This window comes from Diceros bicornis, chromosome 7 (assembly GCF_020826845.1).
Source record: "Diceros bicornis minor isolate mBicDic1 chromosome 7, mDicBic1.mat.cur, whole genome shotgun sequence".
NCBI classification, from domain to species: Eukaryota; Metazoa; Chordata; class Mammalia; order Perissodactyla; family Rhinocerotidae; genus Diceros; species Diceros bicornis.
The window spans coordinates 72,346,242-72,363,651 of record NC_080746.1 but is presented as its reverse complement, the minus strand read 5'-3'; the positions used below and the strand labels follow the sequence as shown (position 1 = coordinate 72,363,651).

Here is a 17,410-nt window from a genome sequence, read left to right as displayed (position 1 = left end):
GTATGTCGTGTGTAAATAAGTACAACTAATCTCTCACACTCACACTCATATACAATTACCACATATTTCTCACACCTAAACACAGCCACTAAGGCACTCTTCTGACACATACAAAATGTCACATCCACTCTGGTCCACGCACGCTCAATCACTGTGACTTATTCCCCACACAATTACTGTGACACAGCTCTACACCTCAATCACCGTCACATACTGTTTTTCACACAATCATGGTCACCATCTGTACTCTTAAAACAGGATATTTACTGTCCTACACATTGAGTCAAGATGACAACTGCTCTATTTTTTCCACACGCCTTCACACACTGTATTTTTCATCCACAAAATCCCTGACATTCCCTGACATACACAATTATGGTCCACGCTGTCTGCTGTCTTCTTCGCACTCCCACTTGCCCACTCCCACACTCTTTCTCACACACACACACACACATACACACACACACGCATTCACAGCCGAGGGACCGGAGGGGCACGGCCGCGGGGGTCTGAGCCCTCAGTCAGCTCCGGAACCTCAGCCCCGGCCGGGCGGCCCCGCCCCGGCCCGCCCCCTCATGCATATGCAGCACCTCAGCCTAGCGGCCCGGCCCCCAGACGGCCATTTGTAGCGGCGCTGGAGGCTGCGTTCGGCAGGCGCTGCGGAGACGTGTGGCGGAGCGCGCCCCCCGGCCGCTGCCGCCCCTGGCCCCCGCGGTCACCCCGCTTCTCCGCGCCTCGGGCGGGACCCGGCCAGCCCGGGCGCCGCGCTGCCGCACGGACCGGCCCTCCCGGCAGCCCCTGGCGCCCGGGACCCCCGCCCGGCCGCTCGCCCGCAGCCCGCCGGCCGCACACGTCCCCGGAGCCGGGCCTAGGGCGGGCGGCGGCTCGGCGTGGCCGGGCTGGGCTCGGCGGCGTCCCCATGGCCGCGGCCGGCTGGCGGGACGGCTCCGGCCAGGAGAAGTACCGGCTCGTGGTGGTCGGCGGCGGCGGCGTGGGCAAGTCGGCGCTCACCATCCAGTTCATCCAGGTGCCTGGAGCGGGCCTGCGGGGGCGCCGGGGCGGCGGCGGCGGGCGGGGGCTCGGGCTACCTGTGGCGGGGCGGCCGCCGCGACCCCGCCCCGGAGACGCCGCGCGGGCCGGGGGCGGGCGGGGGGCGCGGGGGCGCGGGGCCGGCTGTGCCCTCCTGCCTGCCCGGCGCCCCGCTCGGCGTCCCGGGAGTCGGGCTTCTCAGGAATGTGTCCGGGAGGGCGGAGCTGGCAGGGTGGGAAGCGCCGATCCACCTTATCGCTCCGGCCGGGCCCGAGCCCTCCGGGAGAGGCAGCGCCGCCGCGCCGGGCTTCCTGCCCCGAGGGCCCGGGCGTGGGGCTGCAGCCCCGCGCGCTGGGTTTCCAGCCGCCTCCGGCACCGTCGGTGCGATCGCGGGGGCCGCTTGGCCGCGGCTCCGCGTGGTCTCCCGGCTTCTCCGCGCACGCCGAGTCGGAGCTGCCCGCTTCAAGCAGTGTGTTTCTCTTTGTGTGTGTGTGTGCTATTCTTTTAAGTAATCTCTTGGGTAATATGCCCGGGTGAGAGTGTGTGATAATACCCCAGGGAAATGGTGGCTTCGAGGAAGTTAGGAATGCTCTCCGATAGGAGTGAGACCATTTCCTAGGAATTCCTGGTGCCTTCCTGCTTCTCGCCGTGCCAAGGTGAAGTTTGGGATGGGCCAGGCTAGGAGATGACCGACCGAGTCGTGCGTTCTCTGTCTGTTCCAGCCACCCTCTCCCCCGCTCCCAACCCTCTCTGGTTGCTAGAGGCGCAAGTCAGGGGTTGTGGTAAAGAAAAGGGAGGTGGAATTCTTCATTTTTGGGATTTGCTCTTGGTTAAGAGGTTTTGTTGGCCTTTTTTTGGGATTTTTAGAAGGAGAAACCCAGATATTTCTCTGCTTTTGTCCACCTAAAAGGTGTGGCATATGCTGGGAGAGAACGAAGGTCCCCGGTTATAACAGGTAACAAAGATATTCTTACTATATCAAGAGTACTGTTAAGATGCTTTGGTGAAATATTTATTTCTGGTTTCTGTTTCATCCATTCGTTATCAGTTGAGATACTTGAATAGCTTATTTCATTTCACTTAATGTTTATAGAGACATTAAAATACAGAGCACTGTAACATAAATGTGATGGTTACCTTTCATATTGACTAAGTGAGCAATAATTGCTGTTATAATATTTCAAGGGATTAAAAACTGCTGCTAAAACCTTTGTATCCAGGAAGAGAAGATGTTTATGTAATGAGCATTTATAGTCTGCTCATTAGTGGGTTAAAAAAAAATCACACTAAGAGGTGAGATTGGTTTTAAGTTTAGCAGGCTGCAGAATCAGGGATGCTGTCATGTTGCTATTTCCCTAGGGCCGAGAGAGACTTGAAGTCATGGCAAAGCAAAACAATTTATAGCTAACCCTTTCTTTGGGGACTGTAGTTAGTGGGGGTGGGGGTGGTGGTGGTGGTGGTGGTGAGGAGAGAATAATCCTGGGTTTCAGTATTAATAAAGTGTTACCTGAAAGATTTAAACCACAAATATTTCTTTATTCTTTTGAGAGGAGGGACTATTTAAATGTATTTGAATCTGTAAGTTAATTCAGTATTGGAATCTATTGTTTTTGGGAAATAGTATTAGAAACCATGAAGAAAATGGTAATTGCTGTCTTCCTAATGATGTTCTAGAATTTATTTGTTGAAGAAATACCTCCTTTTTGAATAGTGCTGTACCTAGGTGCTCTAGATGATATAAAAGAAGTAAAGGAGACATATATGTCTATGAAACATTTAAGTGTGAGCTTTGAGTCACGCAGACTTAAGCGCCTGTCTTGCTCTGTGGTTTATTAGTTGTGAGAACACTGCCAAAATAATTCAGCGTCTCTGAGCCTCAGTTTTCTCATCCTTAAAATGGACCTGATCACACATTTGTTATAATCCTTTAAATTATGGGAACGTTCTTATCATTATATCTTTCATGTAATATGTGCATAGTCAATGATGGCTATTATTATGTGTGTATGTGTACAGTGTTGTAACACATTTAAATGCAGAGGGAGTTTAGAATGGGGAAAAGTCAGTTTGGGAAGGATTGATGAAAGGACTGTGTAAGGCTTGGTGGTGGAGAGAGAGGAGGGATCCTTTGTGAGTGTGGAGGAGTCATGTGGTGGCTCAGAGAGAGAGGCATGGAAGGAGGGGACTGAGAGAGGCAGGTGACTTGGGGCCAGTGAAAGGGAGGAGCATAGGCTCTGACTCTGAGGACACTTTGTGGAGAGGTAGGAGCCAGACCACCTGGATGGAGTCTCAGCTTGGCCCCTTGCTGCATGTATAATCTTAGGCAAATTACTTAACTTCTCGGTACCTCAATTTTCCCCATCTGTAAGCTGGGGAAATACGAAGTTCCACATACTGTTGTGAAAATTAAGTGAGTTAACGTATGTCAAGGGCTTAGAACAATGCCCAGTGCATAGCAAGGCTACAGATGTTATTATTGTTAGTATATTAATCTTAGATTATGAAGCTAACGGGACTATTTATCATCTACACTTAATAGAGCCTCTATTTATTGTCTGACTCCTGGGAAATTAAAATTCTTTCTGTTGTGATTTTCTAGCAGTAATTGAAGGGAGAGGAGACGGCAGAACAATAATAATCTTAACAAGCGGAAGTCAGTTCTCTTTGTAGGAGGTCAGGATGGCACAAATTGGTTTTATTTATTTTTTAAGATTCCTGAAATACGACACTGTTTTCATAGTGAACGTTCAGTATGTATTTTTCTGTTATATAATCTTGAGCAGAAAAAAAAAAAAACCAAATTCGGGAGTGGAGAACTTAAAAACAACTTTGCCTTTAGCCTTGACTTTCTTTAACCTGAGATTTACTTGTTACCTTCTGTGCACATGAAGAGCTGCAAAATTAGGAAATTTTGGCATAATTTAATTTAGGGAGTTTAAGGCAATAGTTACTTAATTGAGGTGCTTTTCCTCTTTAAAAATAAATATAGCAGATGATAAAATGTCCACAATAAAAATGTAAAGTATTATATTATTAAGAGTATATGTCTGTGCATGACCTCCTTGTGTCTGTTGTTCATAGTTTTTTGGAAAATGTATTAAGTTCTCTTGGTAAATAGAACACCTGAGTGATGAGTAAACTCTAGTTAGGAAATGATCTTCACGTTGTACAAAGTGAAATGGAGAGAGCATTGGGTATCTGGGTTCTAGATGTCTACTCAGTTGATGCAGGGGAATTGCTTCATCTCCGTTAATCTCTTCAGGGCGTTAGTTTCTTCTCCATAAAATGTTGGGTTTGGGTGAACAAATCTCTGCACCTTTGAAATTCTGGGTTCTTTCTTATTCAGTTAACTAGCTGTGTGTTTTTGGTCAAGTTGCTTAGGTTCTCCAAGCCTCAGTTTCCCCATTCGAAAAGGGAGACTAGTAATAGTACTCTTAGGGCTTTTGGAGTAAATAAAATAACACATGCAAATCATTCAGCACAGTGCCATCTACAGACAAGTAAATAATAATTGTTACCCAGTTTTATTTGCTATTATTACTTCTGTATCTTGTTCCCGCAAAACAAAATTTGTGATTTATTCACTTTTCCTTGACATGTAGTCTGGTCTATTATTTTAAGTCTTCAATACCGCTCCTTCCCAACCCAACCTCATACTCCCCTCCTCACTTCTGTGTGGTGTTTAGGTGATGAATGTTGATTCCATTTTCAGTTGGGGAAACTTCTGTTTATTAGTTGGGAGTTGATTTTAGGGAATAATGGTGTCATCATTGGGGTTTGGGGTTAGTGTTTAATCTGGCAACTCTGAGAAGAGACCATACATGTTTTACAAAATTAAAGAGAGGGATTTCTCAGCTTCTCGTCTTCTTTCAGCACCCTGACTTTTTATTCAGCAGTTTGTCGGGGTGTGAGCGTTGTAGGGGGCAGCCGATTTCTCCACATTGAGTTTTTAGTCAGTCTTACAACCTGTTCATCTGGACCTGCTGCAAACATTGCTTTTTATCTAGGTTTGTCTCTTGCCAAGTGCTTTTTTATTGCCTTTTCCTGGGGCAGAGATCCTAGAAAAGATTTCAAGACTCATGTATTTGTGTTAATAGTTAATTGATCGGTAGGTGAAGGTTGCGTTTAGATTCCTGAATTGCTGTTCTGTTGCCACATCTTGAAGACTCCTCCTGCAATTAGAAATCACTAAAAATAACTTTGATCTGTGAATTTGAAACTATACTGTAGACTTATTTTTAGTGTGCAAATTATTGTTTTACATTTTCAGAGTAATTTACAAATAAAATCTTAGCATTGAAAAATGAGGCCTCTCCCAGTGGTGGTGCCTACTAGAGATTGCCTCATTTTGGTAGCAGTTGAAATGGTTCCTCTGGCAATTCCTAGATACAATTGCTAGGCACTCAAGGAAGCACACTTCCTTATGGAGGGTGACTGGTTTTGTCAGAGGAGAAGCAGAAGGAAATTCTAACGTAGGGTTTCTTAAAACTCATGTGTTCTAACCTGTGTGTGCGCGCATGCACATACGTGTCTGCGTCTGTCAGTCTGTCTTGGGATGGGGAGGTTGCAGGAGTGTAGTGGGGACCCTTCTGTTGAGTGGGTCTAGAATCCTGCTTTCCCTGGGTATAATACCATTAGAAGGCAAAGTGATGACAGGCTGCTACCTACTGAGATGGCATTAAATTCATCTGTATTGCAGAAATGTCATGGGTCTGTTCTAAGCTTTGAAATGAAAGTAGTCTGTTTAATTCAGTTAGGAAAATAAATTGGCGGCTCAGAAAGTGGGGGAGGGGTAGGGAAAAAAACTGTTAAAGCAGTATTTTTTAATTTTTTAAAGGTTTGTTTTTCAAATTAAAATTGATCTCATAAAATTGAAACAGATTTTGTGATACCACGTGAACCTTGATTCCCTTTTTTTTGGGTGAGAAAAAATAGAAGTATCTTTAGGGTATTAGTTCCACCGTGCCCTCCTTACTGAAAACTGATAACGAGTGGACTTTCTCTGCCTGTCCACTGTGTGCAGTCAGTAGTCATTGAATCCTCCTGAAAGGCCTTGATCTTGAATTGCTTTGGGTAGAGCCGCCGGGTCTGCGTTTGGGATTGAAACAGTTTAAAGTAATGTCCTTGGTAAGCCTTTGATTTATTTCTCTTTCGCAAAGAAAAATGTGTCAGCTTTTTTGAAAAAGATAGAGATTTATATATTTATTCACGTTTTCTGTGTGGTTCTGAAAGAAGCAAAGAAACATAAGTTGTTTAAAATTGTGCTACTGGAGACATAATTAGACTGAATTCCTTGTCGTCTCGTAAATTAAGTTTGATTTTTAGTTTTGTAAAAGCCATGTGATTGTTTATTGGTTACATAGCACTAAATAGCATTAAATCATAGTTTAATTAAAAGTATTATAGTCACAGAATTTATTTGTATATTATTAGTAGTTTAATATTGCCAGTCAACTTATCTGGTTGCCTCATGTGGTGGTGTTTTTTCCTAGAAGGACCTTTTATACAAGTAAGTAAATGTTCAGTGCTAGACGTATGGATATAAACGTCAAAATGACATCCAGTGTTGCTTTTTTTTAAAACTTTACCCAGATTTCCCAAATGCTAACATTTTATCATATTTGCTTTATCCCTCCTTCCCCCCATATATTCACACATTTTTTTTTCTGAATCATCTGAGTGTAAGTTAAAGACAATGCCCCCTTATTTTTAAAACCTCTATGTATATTTCCTAAGAACAAGGGTATTTGCTTGCATCCACATAGTATACAACCAAAATAAAAAATTAACATTGATATATTACTAATCTAATATGCAGAACTTTTTCAGATTTTGCCATTTGTTCCAATAATGCCCTTTATAACAAAAGGAAATCTCAGGTTATGCAATGCATTGTTTCCATATCTTAAATTTGGAATAGTTTTTTAGTCTTTGTGTTTTATGACTGACATTTTTGAAGAGTACAGGTTAGTTATTTGTAGAGTTTCTTCAATTTGAGTTTGTCTGTTTCTTCGTGGTTGGATTCCGGTTATGCATTTTTGGGACAGGAGTAACACAGAGATGATGTGTTCTCAGTGCGTCATATCCAGAGACATAAGATGCATGTTGATTTGACTACATGTGTGCTTACCTTTTGACTCAGTAGTCCCAAATCTAGGAATTTACCCTGAAGATAAATTTCCAGCAGTACAAAAATTCACATGCATGAGGTCACAGCATTGTTTGTGATTAAAAAAATTTCCAATAACCTACAGGATAGAAGAAGGTTAAATAAAATATGGTACATTCACCCAATGGAGCATTATGCAGCTATAGAGAGAAAAAGAAAGGTCTCTATGAACTGATGTGGAGTGCTTTCCTGATACATCCTGTTATATTGTTCAGTGAAAAAAGCAAAGTGCCAAAGTATCTACTGTATGTATAATATACTACTTTTTGTGTAAGAAAGAAGGGGAAATAAGGAAATACATATGTATTTGCTTATTGGGACAAAAATAGCAGAGGAAGGATAAATCAGAGATTAATGAGATTATTGGTTACCCATAGGGGGTGGGTAGGAATGAGATGGAAGGGAATGGGAGTGGTAACCCTTCCGAGGATACCTTTCTGACTTTTGGAATCGTGTTAATGTTTTACATCCTCAAGTATATAAATAGCAAACGCCAATAAAATCACATGATGAAGAACAAAACCACCATAAGGTGGAATACAAATGGAAACAAATAAACCGAACCTTATTTCAAATGAAGAACATAACCACACTGAAGGAGGAAAGAAAAAAACAAATTTAAGTAACTTTTGGACCTTGCATTTGGACTATGTCCTCAGAATAAAGACAAAAAGAACTCGAAACAAACATTGAACTCTAGTTGATAGGCTTTTTTTTTTTGTCGCAGAGGCATGGGTTTGCAATTTTGAAATAATTTTTTATACTAGGATTAAGCAAATAAGTAAATACATGGTGGAAAATGGCAGCCAAGGTTCTCACTGTGGGAGAAGGGAGTTATAAATGTGGAAAGGGGGGAGACTAGAATGAACTCGGCCATGACTGGTTGGGATTGAAGATACTGGCATGAGCTCATGGTTTAAAAAGTATATAGATATAGAAATTGATGTGTGTGAATATACATACACACATCTATACATCTTTTTTTGCAGTTCTGTTTGCTGAGAGAGCATAGAAACAGTGACACTCCATTAGCAATGAGAATACCTAGTGGCAGATCTTGGTTTCTAAAGACCATTTTTTACTAAAAGGAACCTTGGGGAAATGGCTGATCCTTGGGCTGGGGCAGGGAAAAATAGATGAGCTTGGAAGAAGTGCTAAAAAACCAAATGATAGTGGCATGTCAGAGAGACACAGCCAACCTGGAGGAACTCCCACTGGCTAATCCTGTGACCTTATTGTGATCATTAAAATAAATAATGATAGTAGTTGATTATTTCCCATAAATAAAGTAAGAATCTGAATCCATAGTGATAAATAAATAAATGAAGGCAAAAGGGAAGTCTTTCCTTAAGGTAGAATTCCAACTAGTGAATGTAGAGGAAATGGTGGAATTAGAAAATCACCATTTGGCAGTCACAACAACTGATTCAAGTAATCATAAATGGATGTTAAAACTAGTGGGTGCAAGTTTGAGAGTAGCTGGATGTTAACATAGTCTCAAAGTATCTGCCTATAAGATATTATTAATTATCAATGGGAAAATGAAACTACAGGGTTATTAACCTGACTGACATCACCTTGACCAAGTGATCAAAGTTAACATCTCTGATGTTGCTTTAGGTAATTATAATAAGCAAGAGTTTGTTTTACTCAGGTGTGCTAACAACAGCTGGTCTTCATAAATCACCCTAGCTAGGCACTGAATGAAATTCAGCCTAAAGGAGCCAAGTTGAGGCAAAAAGGGGTCCAACTTTGTCTCTGTTTAAGGAGAAAATTTCTGCTTAATTTTGTAGGCATATATCTTTCAAGGGAAAGGTTAATAAATGTAGGTTAGGCCAGTACAGATTTTGGCCATGATCTTTAGCATAATGACCTCCCTTTGCACTAATGGTGTCTTTTGCTATATAGATGTATTTTTTTTTTTCTTTTATGTTCTGTGGGGGTTTCAAAGGTAGATTCTCTCTCTTTTTTTTTTTACTACTCAGAGTTACCTAAAAATTAGTCATATTGTTAAACATGTTCTATTAGAAAATCAGAGTAGGGTCCGACCCCGTGACTTAGCGGTTAAGTGCGTGCGCTCCGCTGCTGGCGGCCGGGGTTTGGATCCCGGGCGCGCACCGGCGCACTGCTTATCTGGCCATGCTGAGGCCACGTCCCACATACAGCAACTAGAAGGATGTGCAGCTATGACATACAACTATCTACCGGGGCTTTGGGGGGCAAAAAAAAAAATAAAATTAAAAAAGAAGAAAAAAAAGAAAATCAGAATAATAGTGTTTCATTCCTGGTTATGGAAAATGAGGAATTTAGTAGTTTTGTTTGCTCTGTTTCCATCTGTATTCCTTTCATAAATTTAACATCCTTTTTTGAAACATCTGAAAGTGTGTGTGACTGCAGTGTTTTTAAAAGATTGTTGTCTTTTGCATTCTATTTTGTTGTTATAATTATGATAGTAAATAATACTCAGTGGTATTAATCCCTTTCTCATTAAGGGTTATTTTATTTGCCATTTCTATCATTCTGATAGAATGAATCCATTCTGGTTTCAGTGCTTACAGGCAGTCCTCGTCTACAGCTAGTTTTTATTTTGAATTGTGATTTAGAGAACACTTTCAAATACTTTTTACTGAAAAGATATCTAAGATTATGTTTACTTTTGCATGATGTGATGATTTGGCTGGGTATAAAATTATTGGGTCTCCACATTTTTATATTATAACAGTGGAGGTACTGCTTTATCTTCCGTGTCTTTCTGGCTGCCCTCAAGTTTCTCTTCTGCAGGAATAACTTGTTTTCTACTTCTGTGCTTGTAGCCTTCTCTTATCATTGGAAATAGAAACATTTATCAGGACATGACTAGAAGTTTTCCTCTGTTCACTAGTTTTCCCTGGGAAGTGATGAAACACTCTCAGGTCTGGGAAGATTTTCTTCTCCATTTTTGTATATATTTTCTTAGTTATTTTCTGAAATACCTGTTATTTGTGCATTGATTCTCTGAAATCTTTATACCATATAAAGTTAATCAATGAAAAGCATAAGATGGTCTCCATTCTAGGAAGAATTTGCCCAATTTGCCTTCTGTATTACTGATGAAATTTTCTGTATATCAGATCTAATTATTGTCTCAAATAGATTTAATGCCTTGATAGTCTGATATTAATCAGTGGTAGTCTTCTCTTGTCTTTTTTTAAGGCCACAAAACTTATTTTCTATTAACAAAATAACATGATGACATAAATAACATAACATAAATAATTTGGTACTGTTTAAGGAAACAATTCCTTCCAGAGGAGGGGTTTTTCCTTGTGTGGCAGAAGGTGTTTTTTTAATTTATCCTCCCATGAAGGGTTGATCTTAGCTGTTCTTCGTGTTGGAAGTAAAGAACTGGCCATCCCTCAGAATTACCTTGGGACACTGAGATTCCTACTTTTTTTTTTTTTGTTGCTGAAGGTCAAGGTGATGCCAGGGAGCTTCAGTTTTTGGAGTATCAGTAGCAGGATTTTAACAACGTGAAAGTCTATTAAACCCGCTAAGAAATTCAACCCAATTTGGGTTTTTGGCTGAGAGGTATAATTTTAGAGAATTAGAGATGGTTGAAAGGGATAGTTTTCAAGTTTATTAATCCTTCAAGTGTAAGCTTTCTGCACTGAGGCAAGTGGAAGAGGCTGGGGAGACAGTGAGTGTATGTGTGCCTGTGAGTCTGTGTGTGTGTGAAGCTGTAAAATGCAGATCAAGGTTTCTTGCTGTTGATATGGAAATTGGAATGGCCTAGAAGCAAAAGGAGTCCTTTCTTCAGCATGTGTGTGTATGTGTGTGTGTGTGTGTGTGTGTGTGTGTAATCTGAAGTATGCTTATTTCGTATTGCATTGTGTATAGATGTCTTTTTCATATATAGACTTTTGTTGTTGTGCTTTCTCCTTTTTTTTTTTTTAAATGAGATTGCCATCTTTCTCACAGTAGTACTTTATGTGCTGTAATTTATATTTTTGAAGGAATTCTAGTGAGAGGTTTTCCAGAATGTTTTCTTACGTTACTGTCATCACAAATCTGTGGTATCCTTGATGCCTTTTGGTAAGGCGTTGTTGAGACTGATTTTGCCTTTTTTCCTTTGATATAAAATCTTGTACTTTTTATTAATTCTTAGATAATTTTAATTTGTTTGGCTATCCCCTTAAGACTTTTTATGGCCAGACATACCATTGGTTTTTGTAAATATTCCAAGAACATTAGAGAAGAATGAGTATTTATTTGTAGCTTTTAAGGTGCAAAGTTTTACACAAATCTATTAAAGTGAAACTTGTTGATTGTATTATTCAAATCTTTATATCCTTTCTTTTTTTTCTTGCCAATTTAATCTGTGAGACTCTGAAATACATTTATAATCTCCCATAAAGACTGTGTTTTAATTTTTTCCTTGCATTTCTAATTTTGCTGCTATACTATTTGGTATATAAAAATGTTATGATGATTAAATCTTTGTATCTCTTATAATTAAATACTATCAGTATTCTGTGGAGTTTTATCTTGAATTTCATCTTGTGTTATTACTGTTGCCATTCCGGCTTTTTGTTTGTATGCATTTACTTCCTTTGTATTTCTTTTTTTTTTGGTGGTTATTTGGTAGTAAGCTTTTGTAAATAGTATGTAATGTGATCTTTAAAAATCAAATCTGAGAGTCTCTGTCTTTTAGTAAGGGGATATAGCCCATTCACATTCATTGTATAATTTGATTATGTATTTGTGAAATAGTCTAGATAAATTTGTTTTTATCCTTTTTATGTTTTATGTTCTTTGTTTTTAACTTTTATTTATGCAGGCTTAGTTAAGTTTGCTTTTATCGCTTTATTTCCTCTGTGTTGAGGGTGTAAAAGTAGAGATGATTGTAGAAATAGTTGTTGTTTCTGAGAAAGTTATTCTTTGTGGTTGTGTTTGTCATAGTCATAAGTAGTCTATGAAATTAAACATCACAGCTGCTTTGTTTTTTAAAAAGATGTCCTAGACCTGGAAAAATTCATACTGCTCATCTCAAAAAGGCAGCTTGAAGTAGTATAAAGAATCCTTGTGAGTCAAGACATTTATTTAGATCTGGGTTCAGCTACTATATATCTGTGGCTTTGGACAAGATAACCCTTCTGTGTCTGATTAACTTTGGCATTATTATTTAAACCCTATAAACACTAGAATGTTTACAAGTAAAACAAGTAGTATTTTAGTAGAGGATTTTATAGATTTGGAATATTTTGCCTGAATGTCTGTTCCTTAGTTGTATTTGTACATTTTATTCTTCATATTTACATTTTGAGAGTCATAGACCAGGAATACTTACATTACATAGAAGTAAGCATATAGCAAAATATTTTTTAATATTTATTATTTGCTAGTATTAGGTCTTGAACAGGGCATAGTAAATAGTTGAAAAAAAAGAGGTCTTAAGAAAGATGAGTTGTCTCTATTATGGTTCCATAGGAGCTAATTACTGAAGAGGACAGTGAACTGAACTGTTCTTCATTTTGGATTTCTGAGTTTCTCTGTAATTAAAAGATTATCTATATGTGGCATGTGCACACTTGAATCTTTAGTTTTAGAAGTTTTATCAGTTGATCCATAGCATTCAGTTTTATTCAAAATAGTCTTTAGAGAAGATAGTCCTATTTTAATTTCTCTCTGGAAATTCTGACTCAGGAAATGTAAAACAGCCTTCAGAGTAAGGTTTTAGAGATTTATTACTTTTGTCTTATTTCCTGGTGGGTTTTCTCTTAATGCCTTGTTTTTGGTTGAATGATGACATGTTGAGATTACAACAGTCAGCAATTTGTTAGCTGAAAGGAAAAGAATAGTAAGCAAGTAGTCGAGTCAAACTGTGAAGCAAGATTTGTGAAAGTACGACATTTAAGTTTCAGAAATCTTGTGGAAAAGATAGATGACTATTAAATTTGTAATTTTGCCTCTGAAATTAAGATGTGTCAATTAAATAAGGTAGGGAAATTTGCCTTATGTGTGTATATACATATGCGCAAGCACGCAGATGTATATCTTACTTAAACTGAGAAAGGAGTGGTTTTAAGGTTAGGGAAAGGTTCGTGGGTTTTTGGAATGAAAAAATGGAGATAAAATATAAAACAAAGATGTAGGTCTGTGATAATTTAATGACTTGCAGACATTTAAATGAATGGTTACAGCAGCTTGAGTACTACGTGAATTTATTATTTTCACATATTTGCATGAAAATTCAAACAGCTTGATTTGAATTAGCTACTTTTTAATTATCAAGTTACTTAATGTTAAAAGTTTCTTTTAACCATTGCAGTGTTTTATGGTAAAGCACTTTTCATTCAGTTGAAAGTTAAGAATGGAGTAGGAGTTGGTGAAGTTGTGTATTAGCAATTCAAACTTCATAAATGTTGGGTCTTGGGATTATTTCTTTACCATTATGAAGTCTGATAGATTTTGTGATCGTAATTTTAGCAGGTGTTAAAATAGTATGGAAAACTTTGGTTTCTGTTATGTTAGATTGTGATTCTCAGTTTTTAATTTTACATTTAAAGACACAGGCTGATGTTTTGTTTATTTTTTTTTCTCCTTCCTCAAATTGCAGATTATGTGTTTAGTTAGATTTGTTTGTAGCAGAGAGTTTCAGGAAGGAGCCATTGCCTGCGCTGAGTTGTCGAATGAAGTTGTCTGACATGGGTTACTTTAGTTTGTGGTTTTACATGAACGGTACATGGGGCACAGCTGTTGCTCCAACAGCTTTGTTCCAGCTGTCTTACTGGCCTGTCACAAAATACCCCACATTCCTTTTTTTTTTTATGGAACCTCTTGTAATATTCTATATTTTATTACCTAAAATAGATCCTACTAATTACTTCAATGACTTTTCTTCACTTTTATGACTATCAGTAGCTATTTTAGAATGATGCTAAAACGGATTATGAATATTAGATTTTAGCCTTGTCATATTTATAATTTTTTGTTGTGAGTTAAAGTTGCAGTTTTGAAATATTATACAACTTAAGTGGTTAACTTTGAAAAAGGCACCAAAGTTAAATAATGTCCCCAAATAAGTAGTTTTTTGTATCTGGATAATGAAACTGTCGTCTTCTAATTTCTTATTTTAACCTTGAGTTTGTATTAATAATTTCAGTAGAATTGTAAGATGAAAAGTCATAGTATTGTGTTTATAAAGCTTGTATAGAACCTCTATAGGTAGACTTTAGTTTGGGTTTTTGATAAGGTGGTTGGACTTCAATTCATTTTTCTATCCTATACAGTAACTGAATTATAATACTAAGGGTTTCAAGTTTTGTTTTGTTTTGTTTTTTAAATAAGGAACAGGGACCTATAAAGAATATTTTGAATCACAAATGACTTATTTATATTGAGCATTTTCTGTGTGTTAGGCATCATGCTAAAAATTTTACAAACATTGCTTTACTTAATCTTTACAATTTACTATTTCTTTTTTACAGATATGGAAACTACGGCTCAGAGGTTAAATAGGTTGCTCAAGATCTCACAATAATAGCTAAGACGGGACTTGAATCCATATTTTCTGATTACAAGGCAGCTAAGGACTACACTATACTACCTTACCCAAATAAGACACTTTATTTAATGAGCTACCTTAATAATGAAGTCTTTAAGTTTTTCTTTCTTTTTAAAAAATGGTTAGGTTTATGAAGCACTTTCCATTCACTTGAAATTAGGAGAGCTGAGATTGAATAGGCAGTGAAGTTTGTTTCAGGCATCCCTTTGCCTCCCTGTCTGCTCCCTCCTGCCTGCCTGTGATCCATTTCCCATTACTCCTAAACATGCTGCTCTGGCTACTGCTCTGCCTAGCCTGGCAAGCCCCAGACACCTGCCCCACACCTATTTGAAATTCCTGCCCTCACAGAGTGTATAATGTCTGGAGAAACACAGTCTGATCGCACTTAGTCACAATCTGTGAAATCTACCTCCATGACTCTTAAGAAGCCGTATCCTTTACTAAGTATGTCTTTTTATCTGACTAATCCTTAGTCATCTTTCTAGTTGTGACTCAAGGTTCATCTCCAGCAAGCCCTTCCTCAGGGAATATCCAGATTGGGCTAGGTGCCACTCCCATGTGCTTCCATAGTATCCTGTGCATTTTTTTTTTTCTGAAACTTTTGAGAGTGAGTTGTGGAAGTGATGCCCTTTTAGTGTTTATTTCCTGAAGAATAAAAAAGAATATTTTATATAACCTTAGTACAAGTATCAAAATCAGGAAATTATAATACCGTTATCTAACTTACATTAGGTTCACCAGTTGTTCCAATGACGTGCTTTATAACAAAAGAAAAAGTTTTTTTTTTGGTCCACAATCCAATCCAGGATTGTACGCTGCACTTATTCTTCATGCCTTTTTAATATTAAAATTATTTGTAAAATATCCCATACTTTGGGTTGTCTGATGTTTTCCTATCATTAGAATCAAATTGTGTAGTTTTGGCAGAAATAGCACAAAAGAAGTCTTTCTCCAGTACATCATGTTAAGGAGGCACATGTTGTCTATTTTTCCCATTACTGATGATGTGAAATCTGATCACTTAGTTAACCACTGAACAATTACTGCTGTTCCCTTTGTAATTAATAAATATCTTGTGAGTAGAGATACTGAGGCCAGTTAATAACTAGTTATTTTTGAGCCTTTGGTGTTGTGTCTCTTTCTCTTTCTTCAGCTTTTCTCCTTTCTCCCTTCCTTGCTTCCTGGTTTCCTTCTTTCTTTCTTATCGCACACTTGCTTTTTTAATGCCCTCAAGGAATGCTTGCATCGAACTCGTATGTTCTTTAGGGGCAGAAGCCCCCAGTTGCTACATTTTCTTTATTCAGTAAGAGCATCTACACTTCCTTGGCCTTGGTTTCTTCATCTATAAAATGAAGGGGCCAAAACAGATTATATCTAAGGTCCTTTCAGATTCTAAAGCCCTATGGCACATGAGTTTGTGAGTTTTTAAAATTCATTAGATTGTTATGTCTGGTTTGCCCTTTTTTCCCCTAAGGTTTTCAAAAAGTTGTCTTCATACTTTTCTCTCTGCACAATATCTAAATGGCTCATTGCTTTGGCTTATAGTAGAACTGTCCTTGCTTTGACGGGGCCGTGATCTTCCTCACACCTAAGGAATGCCTCTTCCCAAGCTGGAAGACAAAGTGAGATTCTCTTTTGGTGGGCTGAGGGTGAGAGTGGGGGACTCATTCCCACAACAGTCAATCAATAAATCTTGTCATTCCTAGGAATTTTCTGAATTGCTTAAAACAAAAAAGAAGAGAAGAAAAAAACAGTTAAGTCCAGTAGTGTTTATTACCTTTAAAAACATGATTTATGTGTAATTTCCTTTGGAGGGTTTTACAGAGTTTCTAATCATTACGTCATAATTTCTAAGAAAGTGAGAATCTTGATTATTATGGAATTTAGAACAGATTATTTAGTTGAAGTTATTTCATTATAAACAGACTGAAAGTCAAGTGTTATTTCAACATTGTTAATACTTTCAAGTTCTGAAGTAGAAGCATTAGGTTATTTAATGAGTTATAAAAAATTCATTGGCCACCTTTTAACTTTTAAAAATAATTCTTTCTTAAGAATTTTTATAACAACTAGTGTTTACCTTTTATGATGTTTTACATTGTGTAATACTGTAGTTTTCAGAGAAATTTTGTGTACATGATTTCCTTTTATACCAGCAACAACCCTTTATGATGGGAAGGCCATGTGACATTGTCATGGTTGTCATTCTATAGATGAGGAAATGGAGGCTTGGGAAGAAGTGATTGGCGTGAGGGCCTATAGCAAGTAAACAGTGAAGCTGGGATTTAAGTTGGTTTTCCTGAGTCCTAAAATGTGGTGGTCTTCTTACTACAGGACTATTCATGTTAAATTGGAACAAAGATGCCAACACTTACTAGAGGGGAACTTTTCTGAAAAGAGTGATATATATATTCATTTAACAAATGAAATTCTGTTATATGACTGTTGTCAGTATGAATCTGGGAGGAGCACTGAATAGAGGAGGGGAAGGAGAGGGAAGAGTGAGCAAGGTTTCATCAGAAGCATACTTGATGACTTGATGAGTTTCTACTAAAACTGCCCATGATGCACTGATGAAACCTAGTATGGGGCCAAAGATTTGTAATGGCATCCTGTCTCTAAAATGTAGCTTAATGGGACTGAGGTATCCATTCTGCGAATATCACTGT

The 17,410-nt window shown here is 38.4% G+C and overlaps 1 protein-coding gene across 2 annotated transcripts in view; it reads left to right on the top strand.

Annotated features, from left to right (window-relative positions):
• The first annotated feature begins 685 nt into the window (after positions 1-685).
• The window catches only part of RRAS2 (RAS related 2), a 66,234-nt gene continuing 49,509 nt past the window's right edge, over positions 686-17,410 (top strand). Inside the window, exon 1 of one of the 2 annotated variants that reach the window (XM_058546028.1) lies at positions 686-1,027. In XM_058546028.1, coding sequence (XP_058402011.1) covers positions 920-1,027 — 108 coding nt within the window. In that variant the 5' untranslated portion in view covers positions 686-919. Of the gene's footprint in view, positions 1,028-1,523; positions 1,686-17,410 lie in introns of those variants that run through there. The other variant, XM_058546029.1, reaches the window with a different exon arrangement.